This window comes from Lineus longissimus, chromosome 3 (genome assembly GCF_910592395.1).
Source record: "Lineus longissimus chromosome 3, tnLinLong1.2, whole genome shotgun sequence".
Taxonomy (NCBI): domain Eukaryota; kingdom Metazoa; phylum Nemertea; class Pilidiophora; order Heteronemertea; family Lineidae; genus Lineus; species Lineus longissimus.
Window position 1 is genome coordinate 4,028,878 of NC_088310.1, and position 20,147 is coordinate 4,049,024.

The 20,147-nt window shown below is 45.4% G+C and overlaps 1 protein-coding gene across 1 annotated transcript; it reads left to right on the top strand.

The window, feature by feature from the left end:
• The first annotated feature begins 527 nt into the window (after positions 1-527).
• LOC135485425 (uncharacterized) lies at positions 528-18,236 on the top strand. Its single transcript, XM_064767429.1, has 2 exons — positions 528-14,737; positions 14,988-18,236. Exons 1-2 carry the CDS (start codon positions 553-555, stop codon positions 17,063-17,065), a joined length of 16,263 nt encoding a protein of 5,420 aa, XP_064623499.1. The 5' UTR covers positions 528-552; the 3' UTR covers positions 17,066-18,236.
• The last annotated feature ends 1,911 nt before the right edge of the window (positions 18,237-20,147 follow it).

A 20,147-nucleotide genomic window follows, 5' to 3' on the forward strand; every position in this document is an offset into this window, starting at 1 on the left:
CAGAGACAAACCTTCAAGCAGAAAGGATACGTGTTTTAGACAGCGCATGGAGCGGTGGACAAGTTATCGTACATTCACGAGATTCAAGCCTAACAGGTGCGTGACATCTTTATTATGGCGGCGAGTTTTAAAATGGCGTACGTACATGTACACTAACGCAAGGCTGAACTGATGACGCCAACATCAAACTGCCCAATGCTTTTCTCTAAAACGCGATAAATATTCAGCGTTTTTAGTCTATATATCATAAACAGCTATAGTTACATATTGGAACCTTTGTTCAAATGACAGCGACGTCCATAAGTGATTATGAACTGCAATGATAATAAAAACGCCATGTATGTTTCAGAGTCCATCGAACCAGTTGCACTCATTGGGTTAGTTGGCCAAGATGAAGAACTATCAGAACCAGAAGAACAAGCCATCATCGAAAGTGCCAAGGCCGTGGTACAGGCAGTTACCAAGGCTGCGGTGGGTAAGATTACCATCGCGGAGGATGATCTCCAGGCTGGAAAGCGAGGTAAGAGTCCTTCTAGCATCACTCTGGAAGAGATGGTCGACAAGCAGGCATTCGCCACTGATGTGGCGAAGCGTGTGGTCAACCTTGCACAAAAGCAGATCAAGTTGGATGAGCAGGAACATGAGAAGGCCCAGGGTGACACTGCGGATACGACGCAACTAGAAACCAGACGCACCAGTATTAAGAATTTCGAAGACTTAGTTGGGGATGAAGACATAACAAAACAAGCAGTGCACCTAGCTAAATTAGAAATGGTGGCGGTTTCAATCGGTAGTGATGGTGATGGGGACAGTGCGGGTGGCGGTGGCAAAGGCAAAGGGAAGGCAAAGAAAGGGAAGAAGGGGAAGAAGTCTAACGGCACGCTGGATGAGATGGTGAAAAGGTCACTGTTCGCAGCAGGAATTGCCAAAAACGTCATCAAACTTGCTCAAATGCAAGTCTCCTCCAATGAAACAGGGACACAACTTCTTCAAGATACAAGTAATCAGGAATCAGATGAGGGAGTTAGTCCTCAGGAGGAGTCTGTCATATCCGACATCTTGAGTGGAATCAGGACGCTTAAGAGGCGCAAACAGGTCAAAGTAGAGTTTGATACAAGCTGGGATAAGAACGGGAACTTAGCCCCACTTTCGGACGATAGGGAGAGAAAACATAGCAAGGAAGAGCGAACTATAATCGTGCCAACTGTTGACAATAGATACATGAAAAGCAGGGGACTAGATCTTACTGAACAGTCTGTCGAATTGAAATTCCGACCAAGCTTAAAAGAGTTGACACCGGAGTCTGATTACTCAGGGGAGTACGATGCGGCGCCGATGGAGATTGAAACAAGAGCTTACTCGACATCAAGGCGAAAGAGTATCGTGGACGAAATACCAGATTCTGTTCAGTATCAAATCTATCGGCGGATTTCATTACAGGATCCAACCTTCGCCGCCACATTAAGAGAACTGAGAGAAAGTGCATCAAGCGATAATGACTCCGACAACAAGGACGATATTGATAGAATCATAGATCTATTGCCTCATGTTGATCTGCGGATGATTCACCGAAAGTATTTTCATCAGCAGGACCAGGTCGTGCCGACCATGAGACCAGTCCATAGCCATACCTTACGCTTGGATGGGACATACAATGAAGAGGAAGAAATGGAGACTGAGGATGTCAGTTTAGATGAGGAAAAGGCCGACGAAATCTCAAGGTTGGTGTATAACCTCTGCCGACGATACTCTCTGCACGAGGTTGAGAACTTGCAGCTGTACAAGCGTATGTCCATTATCCCCGGGGCGTCCCCGTTGTCTTTGGAAATCACGCCTGACATGGCATGCTTCACAGCTCACCCCGATACAGACGAAGAGGACTTTGCTAGACCAGAACAGGAAGAATCTTCAATTTCGATGACATTAGACCCAACTCCCACTGTCATATTACCAGCGCAGAATATTGAAACCCAGTTTGGCGACAGCGAAAATCGGTACAGAACGTTTCTGCTTGAATCAGACCCGGGGCAGGTCGCCGCCGAGACGGGTTTTGCCGTAACAGGGGAGGTGGAATACAAAGCAGTAGACCCAGGGGCTGGAGGGGTAACATTGCTCAGCCAACAAACAGAGACTATTGAGTTCCAGTCGCAAAGCGCCCCGGCTGATGCTCCAGGCGACTCCAAATTGAAATATTCTGCAACCGGTGCAGGAAGCGGTGAGGAAACCGTGAAGCCTATTCAACAAATGGAGATACTCGACTTCCAGTTGGAAAGCGCCCCGGCTGATGTTGAAGGTGACATCAAATTGCGATATTCTGCAATCGATGCAGGAAGTGGTGATGAAACCATGGAGCCTATTCAACAAACGAGGACGCTTGAGTTCCAGTCGGAAAGCGCCCCGGCTGATGCTCAAGGCGACACCAAATTGAAATATTCTGCAATCGGTGCAGGAAGTGGTGAGGAAACCGTGAAGCCTATTCAACAAATGGAGATACTCGACTTCCAGTTGGAAAGCGCCCCGGCTGATGTTGAAGGTGACATCAAATTGCGATATTCTGCAATCGATGCAGGAAGTGGTGATGAAACCATGAAGCCCATTCAACAAACGGAGATACTCGATTTCCAGTTAGAAAGCGCCCCGGCTGATGTTGAAGGTGATATCAAATTGGGATATTCTGCAACCGATGCAGGAAGTGGTGATGAAACCATGAAGCCTATTCAACAAACGAGGACGTTTGAGTTCCAGTCGGAAAGCGCCCCGGCTGATGTTGAAGGTGACACTTTCAACAGCACGATAAAATACCCCGCAATCGACCCAGGAACTGGTGATGAAACTATGAAACCTAATCAACAAATAGAGACTATACCTTATTGCTTTGAAGATGCCCAAGTCGTCTCTGAAGGGGATTCTTTAGACCACAGAGTAAAATATCCTTCAATTGACCCAGGAACTGGTGATGAGAGTGATGAGACCATGAAATCTCATCAAGAAGTTGTAACAGAACCGTATGGTTTCGAATGTGTTCAGGAGATGTCTGAAAAGGACGTTATGTTGAAGCAGCCAAAGCAATTCAAAGCTGTAGAGCCTGGCATTGGTGCTGAGATGGCCATTGACCAGGACTTGGAGACATTAAAATACGAAGTTGATAGCACTCAAATCGATACCTCGGGAGACACATTAACCCAGCTGGTACCGGAACAATCACAGGGAGGTCATGAACCGTCCCCAGCAAGAAGTGATGACGACTTTGTCTTTGTTCACCAAAACGCCGATCAACAAGTTCCAATTGCACACAGTTCAAGTGGCAGCTCTGGAGACGCAGATTTCGTAATGGTTCCTGAAGCTGAGGAAAGAAGAAACCAACAGAAAAAGGAGACCTATCTCTCGCAAAGTTTATCAGATGAACAGATGATAGTAGAACCTCAAATGGAACTCGCAGAGGGTGAGTTGCAGGAGGCACCACCATTGGAATTAGTGGCCATGGATGAGAAATCGTTAGAAGTGCCAGAAGCATCAGAGAGGATCAACCAGACACTTCCTCCGCAGGGAGCTTCACTGGAACAGACATCAGTGGCAGAACCTGTAACTGAGTTTATACAAGGTGACAGTGAACTTCCACCCGCGCTATTAGACCAAGGTGTCGTGGAGTTGTTCTTGCCTGACGCTGACTCTCATCGTGTCATCGATGAGGCCAGCATCGCAGATGTTCCTAACAGTGAGGGCACGCATGAAGATGCAGATGTAGATGAATATATAGAGGTAGGGGAAAAAACAACTTTCAGTTCTGAGTCCAGCATTGAATTTGAGTTTGAAGACGCTCCTGAAAGTGAAAGTGACTTTGAAAGAAATGTAATGGACGAGGAGGGGCCAGTAGAACAGACAGTTAGCGATGTGGTTAGCCAGCTTCCCAAAGAGTTCACAGAGGTTGACCAAAATCTGTCAGGAGAATCTATCAATTCCAAGAGTCCGCCGGCAACAATTGAAACACGACGCCTGGAGGTTGACACCACTGAATTAACTCCGCAGAAAGAGCGTGCAGAGGAGGACGTTGGGCCTCCGAGAAAGAAGCTGGCAACAGCTGATTTGCGTGAGCATAGCCCCGAGGCCGAGGATGCGGCTGAACGTGGTCTTCAAGTACAAATGGCAACAACTGAAGAGACTATCGGTGTCCCTGCTCAAAGTACAGTTGAATTCATTGCTCCCGAGTTGAACCAGGGCGTTGAAGATGGTAAATGTATGGACAAATTAATCACAGATTTGCATGATGACACAGCCGATGACGGAAATGTTGCTGCCTTGACAACAGACATGGATACAGAAACTGATATTCAAGAGCAAAGTCCAGCGGCAGATGTCGTAGCATGTCAAGTCGATAACTCACTTGAATTGAGTCCCCTGGAGATGGGTCACACAGTCGAAGAAGGTGGCGCAGTGGCAGCTAAGCAGCCAGAGTTAACTGCAGATATTGAGGGTGGTCACCAACTAGGCGTTCGATTACCGACAAATCTGGATGATGAGGGATTGGTAGAACAGGCAGTAGGCGATGTTGCTAGCCAGCAACATCTAGAGTTCATTGGGGCAGAACCAGATCTATCCGAACAGGCGATCGAATTGACCAGTCCAGCGATAGAAATTGAAACACGACGCCAAGAGGTTGACACCATTGAAATGATTCCGCAGGAAAAGTGTGCAGGGGAGTACATTGGGCTTCCAGAGACCAAGCAGGCAACGGATGATTTGCTTGAACGCGGCCCTGGGACAGAGGAGGCAACAGAACGAAGTCTTCAAGTACAGACAGCAGCAACTGAAGATACTATCGGTGTCCCTATCCAAAGTACAGTTGAATTCATTCCTCCAGAGTTGAACCATAACATTGAAGATGGTAAGAGTCTAGACAAACTTGTCACAGATTTGGATGAAGACGTTGATACCTTGACCCCAGACCTCAATGCAGAAACTGGCATTCATGAGACAAGTCCAGCAGCAGATGTTGTAGCATCCCCAATCGTGAACACACTTGAACTGGGACCCCAGGAGGTTAGTTGCACAGTCGAAGAAGGTGGTAAAATTGAAGTTACGCAGCCAAAATTAACTACCGATTTAGATGCAGATACTACAGGTGAAGTTGGATTGACTACGGACTCAGATGAGGATTTTCCTGAACAAGATCCAGCAGATCCAAAGATGGTTACGGCCCCAGGTGAAAGCACGATTGAACTAGTCCCTTTCGGTCTCAAGCAGGCCCTTGATGAAGATGGCAGATTGCAAGACAAATTGGTCACAGACTTAGATTCAGATATTTCAGAAGATGTTGATGATGAAGATGGGAGAATCCTAAGAACAGACCGAGATGAGGCGTCAGACATCCAAGAACAAGGTCCTGGAGCCATGGAAGGTGCCAGCCCGAACATTTCAACTACCATTCAAATCATTTCCCCAGAACCCGATGGTGTTAGTAAATTGATCGATGAGCCACTTGGTGGTACCAAAAAAATGGTAACTGATTTAGATGATGATACCGATGGCGATGTGATAGGATTGTTGAACCCAGTCCTTTCCAAGTCTACGGAAACTTTGACCACTGACCTCGATGCAGATTCTTCGGATGATGACGATTACGCATTACCCTCTGAGGAGTCAATACTCATGTCGCAAGATGCTGGTAACGAACAGCATATCATCCGAAGTTTAGAGGTCCATAAATACACGTCTGAAGAAGCTGTTTGCGTTCCAGATGTGGTTGGAACAGTATTGGAGGTCCGAACCATGGCAACAGGCCCAGTGACTGAGGAGCAGGTCTCAAAGGAAACTGTCAGAATATCAGAGGCAGAAGTTATTACCGTTGCAACGACCACAACAGTTACTGAAGCTACCAGTGCTTCTATCACATATGAGGGCGAAAACATTCCCGATGCTTTGAACTCTGTTCTCGAAGTACCGTTCCTTGATGAAGGTCCTGATACGATCGACCTCATAGATCAGACAGTGGCAACGCAGGAGGAAAGCTGTGACCCTGTACTTTCAGACGAGTCATTATCTCCAGATTTTGTCTGCCAATGTCCGTTCACTGAGGCTGCTGCCTCATCTCCATTTGGAACCCCTCTCACGACCATCTTCTTTCGGACCCACTACACGAACCATCGAGAGGGCGAATGTGTGGCATTGGCATGGAACAGGGAAGGTTCGAAAGAGACAGAGCTATGCCAATCATGCATGGGGGAGGAAATTCCAACTAAATCAGGTTTTTGGTATATGTTCAGCCGCTTACCTGCAGGATCCAAGATCAAGTGGAAGTTAGTCCTCTTTAACACTGACACTGGTTCACTAATCAGATGTGAGGAACGCCCGAATAGGACACTCGTAGTACCAAACGTGTATACATTAATTGATGCACTTTGGGCCTTTGATGATACCCAAATTGATGTCCATGACTGTGACAGGCAGTTAGAGTCTATTCCATTTTCTTACGATGTCCTGAGAGAATTTTCAGATTCCAGTGAAGAAGGACCCATAAAACTAGAATCCATATGCGAGGAAAAAGAGGAATTAAACGTAGAACGTCAGGACTCCTCTGCTAACTTTGACTCTATTGAAGCATACAGTGAATCTCTAGAAGAAGACATCATGAGTGATGCTACATTCCTTGCAGAGCAGCTGAGCCAGTTCATACCAGGTGCCTCAGGCGAGCTTCAGGAAGTTGAGGAAGAAATAGATCTGACAGAAAATCAAGTGGCCGAGTCAATGCCACTCGCTTTAGATGGAGAGGAACAAGACGACAGAATCAGTGCACCCACAGGAGTTACTCAGATACCCTCAGATACAATAGCAACAGTAATCGCAAGTGATGGTGCTCTTGTTCCCCATATGACAGATGTTTTCTTCCGGACACACTATCTGGTTCATTCCGATGATGAATACGTCGCTGTGATTGGCGACTCGGAGTATCTTGGTAACTGGAATGTCCACACAAGCATCGGAGAGGAGCTACCCAAGGGATCCGGCTTCTGGTATGTTTACTGCAAGCTGCCAGCAGGGTTGAAAATCAACTGGAAACTGATCGTTTTTGACCGACGCCAAGGGCACTTCTTGCGATTTGAGGAAAGACCGAATAGGCACCTGCTCATCCCATCTAAACCAATCATGGTCGATGTCTTATGGGCGTACTATGGTGAGACCCCAATCGAAGTCCATCCTGAAGAAAATGACCTAGAAAGCATTCCATTTTCATTTGAAGTCGATGTTCCAGAGGCCTATCGAGACCGACGTATGGCGTTGTTTGGAAAGGCATTGAATTTCCCTGCAAAAGCCCTGAAATATGACAGCATGCGAGTTGCTCAACCTGATGAGATTGTCCCAGAACAGCTAGCCGCTTTGGCCAAGGAGGTCCTATCAGATGACGTTGTTAGAGAGGAGCCCACTGGTGAAGATAAAGGCGAAGACGTTGCTAGACCAACGAGGCGTGTCTCTCGCATTCATAAAGCACCTTTCGATATTCAGTTAGCCCTCGTTCCCTACATGACTGATGTTTTCATAAGGACCCATTATCTGGTTCATTCCGATGACGAGTATGTTGCAGTCATTGGTGACTCTGACTTTCTCGGCAACTGGAAAATCCACACAAGTTTCGGAGAAGAGTTGCCCAAAGGATCAGGGTTTTGGTATGTCTACTGTAAGCTTCCAGCAGGACTGGGAATAAACTGGAAGCTCATCGTATTCAACCGTCGAGAGGGACGCTTCCTCCGATTCGAAGAGAGACCAAATAGGGCATTAGTCGTTCCTTCTCACCCAATAATGATTGATGCGTTGTGGGCTTTCGGTCAAACTCCTATTGAAGTCCACCCTGATGAAACTGAGTTGGAGAGCATTCCTTTTTCGTATCCTGTGAAGGTCCCAGAAGCCTACAGGAAGAGACGTGCTGCGTTTGCTGGCGTTGCCACAAATCTACCGCCAATTGCTCTGAAATATGAAAGCCTGAAAGTCCTTATCGATACTGGACCTATACCCGATAATCTGGGGGCCTTGGCTAAAGAGGTACTCTCAGAGGACAGCAATAAAGAAAATGTGGATGGAACATCCCATGAACCGGACAACAAATCTGTTCGTGAAAGACGGGTCTCCATTGTCCATGACATCACGCTCGGCTTTGAAAGACAGATTGACATACTGAATGAACCTAATGACAAAGAAATCGAAGAGATGGATACGGATGCAACAGTGCAGGCAAAGCAACAGGGGTTAGAACTACCAGAAACCAAAGCTTGCACTGAATCGATTTTAGCCTTCAGCCAGACATTGCAAGATGTCATCACGACAGATGCTGAAGCATTTATGGAGAATCTTCGACAGACACCATCTGATGCAGTTGAAACCCCTAGAGATGTTGAGGAACAAAGTGAGATGGCAGAACAGCAAGTGGAACAGTCAATCCCATCATTATTAGAAGAGAATGGCAAAGAAATCGGTGATAGCTTGGCACAAACGGCCTCCGAGGCAGATGCTACAGATACTAACTACGGTGCTCTTGTTCCCTACATGACTGATGTCTTCTTCCGCACCCACCACCTGGTCAATTCTAATGACGAATACGTGGCAGTTATTGGAGATTCAAAATACCTCGGCAACTGGGAAGTCCATACACGAATTGGAGAGGAACTTCCAAAAGGTTCGGGATTCTGGTATGTCTACTGTAGACTACCAGCAGGGTTGAAGATAAACTGGAAATTGATTGTCTTTGACCGAAAGCAGGGACGGTTCCTACACTTCGAGGAACGTCCAAACAGGAAACTGGTCATTCCATCCCATCCAATAATGGTTGATGTGCTGTGGGGTTATGGTCAAACACCTATTGAAGTCCATCCTGATGAAATCAAACTAGAATGCATCCCATTTTCATATGTGGTAGATGTCCCCGAGGACTACAGGAACAGGCGCATAGAACTGTTCGGAGATTCACTGAATATCCCAGCCATTGCTCTCAAGTACGAAAGTCTACGAGTAGCTCACGAGGATGAAGAGGTTCCAGCTGCCCTTGCAAAGGAGGTGCTTTCAGACGATGTTCCCACAGAAGAATGCCCTGATGCTAACCAGACCTCGGACGAGCAAGTTCCAGTCAGACCTGTTACACTTGTTCATGAAGCGCCATTTGAGATCAAAGGTGCTCTTGTTCCCTATATGACTGATGTATTCTTCCGCACCCATCGTCTTGTTGATGCCGATTACGAACATGTTGCAGTTATTGGTGAAGCTGAATTGCTTGGGGATCGGAAAGTCCACACAAGCATTGGAGAAGAACTCCCAAAGGGGTCCGGTTTCTGGTATGTCTACTGTAAACTGCCGGCTGGATCCAAGCTCAACTGGAAACTCATAGTATTCGACCCGGGACAGGGCCGCTTTCTTCATTTCGAGGATAGACCAAACAGAAAGCTAACCGTTCCATGCCATCCTATCATGGTTGACGCATTGTGGAGTTACGGTCAGACACCAATAGAGGTTTATCCTGACGAGAAAGAACTAGAAAGCATTCCATTTTCATACATTGTCGATGTTCCAGAGGCCTATAGGAACAGGCGTGCTGCGTCTTTCGCAGATGCCCTGGATAGCCCCGCCATAGCTCTGAAATTTGAGAGTCTTAGGGTTTCTCATGATGAGGAGGATATGCCTGAGAATTTAGCTGCCTTGGCTGAAGAAGTACTTGAAGGTGATGTGGGTGGAGAAGACGGTGCTGATTATTCTGAAATGTTGGGTGAGCCTGTACCAGACAGGCGGGTTTCTATAGCGCAAGATGTGCCATTTGAAATCCAAGGTGCCCTGGTACCTTACATGACAGATGTATTTTTCCGGACGCATTACCTTGTCAACTCAGATGATGAACAGATTGCAGTAATAGGTGACTCCGAGTTTCTTGGTAACTGGAAGGTTCACACAGGCATAGGCGAGGAACTTCCCAAAGGATCAGGCTTCTGGTACGTTTACTGCAAACTGCCAGCAGGGCTGGAGATCAACTGGAAACTGATTGTGTTTGACCGACGCCAAAGGCTCTTCCTGAGATTTGAAGAGAGGCCAAATAGAAAGTTGACCATCCCTTCTAATCCACTCATGGTTGATGCTTTGTGGGCATACGGCCAAACACCAATAAATGTTCATCCAGATGAGAAAGAACTCGAGAGCATTCCATTTTCTTATTCGGTTAACGTTCCTGAGGCATACAGGAAGAGACGCCGTGAACTGTACGCAGATGAAGAACCGAACACTGCAATAGCTTTGAAATATGAAAGTCTGAAACTAGATCATGGCGATGAAGAGATTCCTGGAAACCTTGAAGCCCTCGCCAAAGAAGTCCTATCAACAGAGGATAAAACCAGTCCTGCTGAAGTGGCTACACAGGAAATTAGCCCGCCAGTTATATTAACAGTACCAGAACGTCGTGTGTCACTGATAAACCAAGTACCATTCAGGTTGGGAGAAACTACAAATCCGTGTGTTGATGAAGAAGCCCAAAAATATATGACCCTGGCAGATAACGGGTCTGAAAGATTTGCAGAGGTTCTGTCTCCTGAAGAGGTCGAACCCTGTCATCCTTCACCCCCACAAATGATTGTGGATCCTACGGCAAATATCATCATCACCACACAGCAGAAACACGAAGAAGTGGCAGCAACAAGATTAGACACCGTTCCATTCGAACAAGGTATGGCTTTTGAAACATCTGGTGATGTCATTCAGAATGCCTCGCAGACTCCCAATATTGGCGAACATGTTGAAATGGAATTACAGGCAGCTCTTTCTCATGAGATTACCACAGTCGAGAAGACTGCTGTTGACTACACTAATACAGATCTTACACCACAGGATCCTATGAAAACTGTTTACATATCGCGCCAAGAGGACGTGGAACTTGAGGAGCCCATGACTGCAGCTGAGTTGAAGAAGGACCATACGGTGCCCACCCCGAAGGAGTATAGAGTCGTAGAGGCGCCTGCTCCAGGACACCAGGAACTCATAGAATCTTTTAATGATTCCTCTGGTAGTGGCCTTCAGGTCAATATCCAGCCAATTGATGTCTTTGAAGAGCAGAGAGAGTGCGTATCCCAAACGACAGAGAAGACTATTATTTCAGAAGGGTTGGGGCCAATTGAGCAGTTGACAGAAATGGTGACTGGGATTACACTGATTACGGAACTACAAAGTGCACAGACTTCGGAGGAGGTTGTTTCTATAGATCCAGAATCAACTGAAACGGCTGACGTCCTCATTATTGAGGAACCACGGAGAAAGATATCAAGTACGGAGCCACGGCAACTAGTTGCAGTAGATCTTCAGCAAGAGAGTTGCCAAGGAATTGAGGAAAGTATCGTCATGGAAAGTGCTGAGTCACAAGAAGCAGGCGTGCCTTTCTCTGTTCATCCCGACACAGAACACAGCGTAGCAATATCAGAAACTAGTTTAATGACAGAAGGGACAACCGAAAACATGGTATCTATTGCTGACATGCAAACTGAAGTCCCAGGGAGAACAATGGACTCGTATCATGGAGTAGCAATACAGGAATCAGCCTTACCTTCAGAAGGGGTACAGCCATACGATGTTGACAATGTCCAAAGTATTGGCGATGTTCCTCAAGTAACACTTCAAACAACTGAAATCCAGATTGTTGTTGGCTCTGAGGAAGTTGGCCCAATGGAACCTGAACATGCTTTGAATGTTACGGAAGAAAAAGCTCTTGCAATTGAAAGAAAGGTCTCAATCACAGCTCCAAGGCCGACAATGGAGATCGACCCAGTCTCCCATGAAGTTACAGAAATGGAAATATCCAATATCGGAGTCTCGGAGATCCAAGACATTGGCTATAGTGTCGAAGGTACTACTGGTCATATTGTAGCTTTGTCTGAAAAATCCGAGGGAGCAGAAGAAACAGTTCCATTAGAAGTAGAGCTTACCCTGAATCTGGAAGGGGTCGAATTAGCCACACAAGTTGAAGAAAAGATATCTGTCACAGCTCAAAGGCCACTTGCAGAGATTGATCCTGTGTCCCATGATGTGACCGAGTTCGACACAGCCCATATGGAAACCCCTGAGGTCCAAGTTATTGCCTATGATACAGTCCCTATGGAAGGACAAGTTGTGGCTTTGACAGAAAAGGCTATTGGTGTCGAAGCGGCCGTCCCATACGATGCAGATCATGTTGAGAGGCTGGGCGATGTTCCTGAAGTTACACTACAAACAACTGAAATTCAGGTTGTTGTCGGGAGCGAGGAAGTTGACCCAATGGACCCTGAACAGGCTTTGAATGTTCCTGAAGAAAAAGGTTTTGTTGTTGAGAGAAAGATTTCAGTCACATCCCCAAGGCCACTTACGGAGATTGACTTGTTAAGTCACGATGATCGGGGGACTGAAGCAGGACAGATTCCCGAGATTGAGTCAGAAATCGCTGGGTACAGGATGGAAGTATTTGCAGAACATACGGCCGCTTTGCAGGAGGCGACCGTACCGACAGAAGGAATGTCCGAGGATACACAGCACGTCAGCGAATTGGAGATTCCGCCTACCATTTCGATACAGATGACTGAGCGCGAAGCAGCTGTCGTCATGGACTCGAGAGCAACGGAAGGGGTGTCAGAATTGATGGAAGAAGCAACTATGGAGATCGCGAATGTAAATGAGGAACCTTGTACTGCTATTGAAGGTGCTGGTGGTCGGGACAGGCCCATAACAGAAATCATGGCAGTCGAATCAGACACACAGCGTGAAGTCACTTCGACTTTCACTGGTGAGCTTCATACCGAAGAGGTGGTCATCAACATTCAGTCTACAGGCGAAAATGTCGTAATTCTACAAGAAGAGATTAACATTCCAGAGGAAAGTTCTCTAGCAGCCGAACCAGTAGAAGTACACAAAAGTATAGGAGAAGTTATCATAGATCCTGAGAATACTGCACTTAATGTGAAGAACGTTACTGTTGTTGAGAAGGCACCATTCATACAGGTCGAACTCGCGGTAACTGCACCAGAGTCAACGATCGAAGTCACTACACAACAGGAAAATACTGTGAAAAAGAGGCCCATAAGTCAAGCCGAGTTGCAGTTGGAAATCTCCGAGCAGAGTAGTACAGAGGACATCTGTGTTACTCCGCTCGGGAGAGCAACCCAAGAAGAGATGGGTGAACAGCAGCAAACAATCACAACGGAAATCGCAATGCCAGTTGAGACGGTACATGAATCAAGTCAAATAAAGATGGAGCTGTCACAGGCGACGATGGAAGTTGAAGGTATAGAGGGACAGCTCACTGCAATAACGCAAAAGACCATCCCTGAGGAAGATGTTGCAGTAGACTCGCCGGACTTAGACTCTGTGGCTCTGATTTCTGATTATGCCACCATTGAAATGCAGCAAAGAGTGACCAAGGAAATAGCGGTTGTGGAGAAGACGGTGTTTGCGGAGAATGCAGCAGGTCTACCAGATGATATGAAGGAAGGCAACATTAGTGAGCTGAATACGATTATCAGGACATACATGTCAGGATTAGATGCAGACGATCGTTTAGGGGTTACTGGAGATCTGCCAGAGCTAGGGAACTGGAAGACCATCAAACACTTTGCCGTAGAGAACCCACCTGGATCTGGTCTTTGGTACATCCACTTGAGTCTTCCTCGAGGTGTGTCGTTCTGGTGGAAATTAGTCCAGGGCTCCCCTGATGGGTCAGAGATAAGGAAATGGGAGGACCGTGCAGATAGACAGTACATCGTCCCGAAAACTGGCGACAGCTTGATAGACGTGCTCTGGTCATCTGAGGAGAAAGTCATAGCTCTGTCAGATGTAACAACCGAGATGACAGAGATTCCATTTGATTACGGAGAAGTGAGAATCAACACGGACAATGGGATTGTAGGTGTGACAAAGGTTGATGGCTTGATGAATGGTGTCGAATCAAAAGTGGATACTTCAGTTCCCAGTTTTGAGTACAGGCTTCCCGAACCCAATGAGGATGTCAATGTTAACGTAAGAGTCGATGTCAAACAACCGCTACCTCGTGATTACTCATGGGAATATGGTAGTGAAGCAAGCATGCAAACGGCACACGAGTCTGTCGAAGATTTCGATGACGAACGTGGGGAAACCAAGAATAAACTAGGAAATAACGAAACCACCTTAGATTTTGATAATGAGGTAACAGCTGAAGTCCGGGAAAGGGAATTGCTATGGGTGTTGAAGTCGCAATCGGAGATCCAGGTATGTATTGGACCAAGGAGAGGGCGAGATGGAGATGGCCAGGCGTCAGTTCAGTCGACTCAGAATGTCCAAACCAATGGGAGGACAACAAACGGTGTAGCTAGCGCAATTGAACGATTTACTGGCGTACAAGATTTAGAACCAGGAGAATTAGAGGATTTAGCGGCAGATAGAACTTCCACACGCACATGGTTCAGAACGCATCGCTTCGTTGGTGAGGGCCTCTGCGTCGGTGTAACGGGGAGTTTACAAGAACTCGGTGCATGGGATCCCTCAGCGGCTGTCTTGGGCGTGGAACATCCAGTCGGGTCAGGATTTTGGTATATTGACTCTAGTATTCGAGTAGGTGAAGAATTCAAATGGAAATTAGCGTTAATCGACCGAAGGACCAAAGTTGTTAAAGAAGAAGAGGATCGAGACCGAAGGGAACATTGTATAACTTCGCGGCCAGTTCTGATCGATACAATCTGGAACGGCATAGACAGAGTGAATCTGGTCGAAGATGTTGCAGGCAAGTTGTTCCTAACGTTTCCACTGGATTTCCCCTAGCGCGTCGTGGCTTCCAATAACTGCAAATGGCTGTGATATAGACTCATATTTTAACAGATGTACATAACACTACGCCCATGGTAGACCTAGCGGTGGAGGTAACAGGACGGTAGAGGAGAGCACATAGGAACGTTAGATTAAAAATAAAACTGCACGAACCATAGAGAAACTAGTAACCCCGAACTAAATGTGGATTTATTTGTATACTCCAGATGAATCGGACCTCGAAAAAATTCCACCGCTTTCCGAAGACACGAACCTATACAAAAAAAAAATTAAACATATTCACGAACAGTTATCTAAATATCATCTATGTATAGACATTGAACGAGTTTCTGAAGGAACTGGGGACCAGGATATCAATGAGGAAGAGAAAGAAGGTCCCGAGCTGCCATATAGCGAGTTTAGTCGTGGTATCCATGTTTCATCATCCGAATGTGATTTCGAGATAAGTCCAGCCGGTCAAGTTGGTTTGGTCAAGGATGCAGTGGTACCTCCCGAAGAGGATCGGCAAATGAATGAAATGAGTAGAAAAGCTGCCTCTCGTCTTAATGCCTCTGATACAGCTTTGGAATTGTCGGCCAGTGGCAGGCAACACAGCTTCCCTCCAACACACAAGCTCAACCCTCCATTTTGTAGTCAGCTAGTCCAAGTAACCCCACATTCCCCGTCTCTCATACTTTCTGTAACCTCTGAGAGGCTGCGAGATGAAACAGTCTGCAAGTCATTGGATGTTTGCTTCATAGACTATGAGCAGTGTCCCGGGGCTATTTCGCCATCTAGCGTTACTCGCAACGATCTAGATGAGGAAAAAGACCTTCCTTATTATGATGGATCCTACTTGGAGTACGATAGCGGGAAACCCTCGGAGAGTTACGATCTTGAGCACAGTGAAGCCTATGTCATGGACTACGAAAGCCAGAAACCCACGCCGTTTCGTAAATACGCCAGTGATGCTGATGTCCGAAGAGAGAACACTTGCAGCAGCTACTCACTGTCGTTACCTGATGCAGAGACACGCGAACACTCTAGCCTATCCTCACAATCACTCATGGTCACCTTCGACGACAATGGACGATTACTGTCGTGTTCTGACATAAACTACTCAGAGGAAAGTGTGTGTTTTGTATCGTATGAAGTCCATAAAATGAACGTTCTGAACAGGTTAGCCGACAACGACAAGGCTTCATCGTGTCCTTTGATCTATGAAATAGGTGATGAATTTGGCCTTGCAAAAACTGCAGTTAGGCGAAATGAAAGTCGCAATGAAGAAGAGTTGTCAGAACCTTGTCGGAATAGAGTAGGTGATCAACAAGCACCGAATGTTGAAGATGCACGAGTCTGCGTTGGCAAACGTGGTTGGAGCAGTTCGAGTGACGATGTCTTTTACGATAGGTATCCAGGAGAGTTTTCTCGCGAATATTCTAATTCGACGGCAACGTCTGTCACAATTGAACCTGAAGCAGATATGACAAGAAATGAAGAAATCTGTTTTATTTCGTATAGTGATAGCGATAACCTGGAATCGGTGGGGAGCATATCGGGGGAGATAGGGAAGGAACGACACGAAAATGGCGCGGTTGTAGAGGTCCGCTTTCTGCATGAGACTCAAGACTTGGAACTAGATTCCACACTTGATGGGACGGGAACTCTTGACCGCGGGTATTCAACAGCAAAGAAAACTATGGAGTATGGCCAAGGGGAGAGTGTATTCGTTATAACTTATGCTGACCAGAACAAAGAGAAGGACACAGAAGTTGCCATAACAGGACCATCGAAGTCTGGCCAAGATAGGAAACGGGCTTATAACTTGGCAGATAGTAAAGATGGGGAAGAGATCTGCTTCATCACTTATGAGAAAGATCTGAAGAACTCTGTCTCAAAGCTTCAAACAAATAAAGGCACTGTTAACAAAGAGGACGATGTGTGTTTCATAAATATTGAGGAAGACTTGAAATATTCTCGGTCAAAGCTTCAGACAAATGAAAGTAATGCAAATAAAGAGAAGGTGGATTGTATCATAAGCTATGCGGAACAGACAACAAAGTTTTCGGATGATAAAGAGCAATCGCACGATCCTGACTGCGAAAGAAAATCTAGCAAAGACTTGAAGAATGAAACAAATGAGGCATTGACATTGTTGTCGACTGGATTTCTTGGTGATGATTACAACAGGAATACCAAGGGAGCAGGGGACACCAAGGTCTATTTCATTTCATATGATGACGAACAAAATGAACAAAAGTCAGATACTAGTATGGTATCCGGAGATGGGAATAGTGATAAATGAGGGAACTCTTTCAAACCGAAAAAAATTTCAGATTTTCAGGCACAGGATGAAGGTGACAGTGAGCTTTCCCAGTTGGTATTCACCGAGGTCAAGCTGGCCTCTGGTCTTCAAGGCATCGGCGAAGGAGCTAGGACGCAATTCGATTTCGCTTCTCATGACAGTGAGAAGATTTCGTATAAATCAAAACTTGACATTTACACGGAAACTGAGACAGTTACACGCTACTTACAAATTTAAAAACCTCGCAAAGCTACCGAGAAAATGGCTTCAAGTTCATCTCCATTTGAACACCTCCGTGTAATAGAAGGCATCTTGTTCGTAACGAAGCACAATTGTAACTACCTGAAGGTGTGTGGTAGGTTTGAAAATGATATTCTAACACGCCTCGATTATAGTGAAGCATTGATATATAGGCCTAAGCATGTCAGCGCCTCGTTTTCGAAATTAGCGTTGTGGATTTTTGTACACAAATACCAGTGCACAAACATGCACCCATTAAATTGTAGATAATTAGTAGTAAAACAATCAGGCTGGCATAACAGTATTCGAAATTCGGATAAAGCAATTAGTTCAGGTAAAAATCGTAATTTAAAGCTAAAATAAAATAGAATTAAACGATTGCCTCCGACGTACATGTTGATTTTGACGTCGTAAAGATTGATGGCAAATATGTAGGTTGTACGCGTACTTTAAGTTTCCATTTAAGTTATAAACCAATAGTCATTTAAAAAATCGTGCATAGTGTTGGTGACGCCATCACACATAAGTGCAAGTGACGTCACGCTAAACGCATTTTATTTGAGCGTTAGATTATTTTTTGTAAATGAGAGCTTAGGAAAGATGTTGTTTGTATCTTGTAGAAAAGCATGTTAAACACGAGAGACTTTGAAAGTTTATAAAAACTTCCATGAGTAAGATGTGGTACTGTTATAGCATCTGTGTACATGAGTGCGTACTGCCAGCTGTTTTCTACACTGTCGAGGCTATAGTTGTACTGGTCACACTGTACCTTAAATGTGTTATTCGTGTGCTAATCATTGTTATCCTTGTGAAATAACCCAGAATTATTTGCTTTATACTTATCATTTGTGTACATACCGCATAATTTTGTTTATGATTTATGAAAATATGCAATTTTTATGCTGCTTCAATGGCATAGTAAAGATACTTGAAATAATATGTGCTTGGCGTATAATTCTTTACTGTACCACTGATCCGCATGCCGGCGTGACAGGTCAGTGGACAACGACGTCACCACCAGAAATAAGGGATAAGATTACTTCCACTCCAGAATGTAATGATGGCTCGTTTCTCGTTGAGGAAAGACACAGATAAAAGCTACTCATAAACAGTTTATATTTCGTAATCTTGCCAAAAACGTCAAAATTATAATGGCATTACTTCAAAAACCCAATTTATGTACTGCATTACATTACATTAATAACTTATAAGATTTTGGTATATATAATTTACACAATATTTCCCTCATTAAAAAATATATAATATACAAATGTACAACGTATGAACTATTTGCTATACATTCATCATACGATATATCTACACTACCAGTATACGGTATATACAATATTCACCACTACCAATGTTTAAACTATAAGACAAGCCTCTCGGTGACTGGTTTCACAATGGAAATGATCAGGCTTTGGTGAAGGTGTGGACATGGAACTTTGATAATACATACGTCACACGTTGTCAAATCATGATGACCTCAAAAATACAGTGGGCCACATCAAAACGAATCCATCATTGACGGATATCTTGCTGTGAGTATAATTCCACGTTTACTATCTCATCGTTGACTAACTGGCTGGAGAACATCTACAAGGATAAATGGAAAGTAACCCCACTTCTTCCTGCCCGTGTTTGTGATCTTGAAACCGTACGCCAGTCCATCTTCGTTCCCACCGACCAGCATAGCCAGAGTACGCCCTGGGTGATAAATGAATGAGGTTAAAGGGACAGGTAGGGCATGAGATATGTTGGTTTTTTATACGAATTTGGCTTCCAGTTGGCTCGTGACTTCTCCAAACTGGAAGAGTCCATAAAGCGCAATAAACGTATACGGATTACAACTTCAAATTCGCAATTCACGTCTAAAGCTGTCGTGCAAAACTTGCGATAATCATTTGAAAGCGAGTGGTGATACATGGTGTGGTGCTCGGTGGCAAGCCAGGGCATTATCCTCCCAGTCACCTAAGTCACACATCCAAAATGTTCCTTTGAAGTGATGCTTCTTTAACTTACCCTTTCCGAAAGAGAGCTCAGTGGGCGCCTTGGCCTTATAGTCACTGACTGATTTCACTGCCTGTGGGGTTGGGTACGTACGACCGGATAGAGGACACTCCGGTTCATTATTCTGTATATTTGGCTGAGTAAAGGGAAGTGCTGTAAAAGAGAAAGACGTGGAGTACTAGTTTAATTCATGTCATCACCAAAACACCCAGATAAAGCCAACCTGTAAAACTAAACCGGCATTTTTTGGAGTTGATTCGCGTTGAAGGTTACCGGCTTTTTACCAAGCACCCAGTACATACCGTCGCTTGAGGCATAGTAAGAAATAGTTTTTTCCGTGATCAGGGGCACATATGACAATTCAACATCTTACTTTCAACAACGTTTGTTCCAACACCTAATGTATCCAGAGCCACACTGACGCGGTATCTCGATTTTCTCATGTCCTGGTCGCTCAATGCCACTGCGGCCGCCCCATTGTTCCTCGGACTCTGGTGATCCTTGCTCGACTTCGTCTGCCTCACGTCAACATCCAGGGTTGGATGGTGGGGCGGGGGACTCCATGCTAACCCTGGCGACTGCCGCATGACCCAAGTGCTGGTCCGGGCCTCTTTGCGCTTCTCGGGCCGAAGCGCGATGACTTCATCCACCTCCGTTCCGGCCGTGGCGTAACCTTTTTTCTGTATACCGAGGCTGGAAGACTGAGTGATGAGGTCGTCACTCTGTTTACACATATTGAGAGATCGGCCGCAAAGTTCTATGTCATTTAATTCATCAGCATCGGACATTTCTGAAACTGAAAAATAAATCATTGTTGCAATATAAGTCAGGT

What these genes read in the sequence shown, in the direction of transcription:
- LOC135485425 (XM_064767429.1), top strand. Translation starts at nt 553, where the DNA reads ATGGTCGACAAGCAGGCATTCGCCACTGATGTGGCGAAGCGTGTGGTC. An exon ending in TCTGGTCGAAGATGTTGCAG is followed by an intron (nt 14,738 to 14,987) that starts GCAAGTTGTTCC and finishes TGTATACTCCAG; the next exon opens with ATGAATCGGACCTCGAAAAA.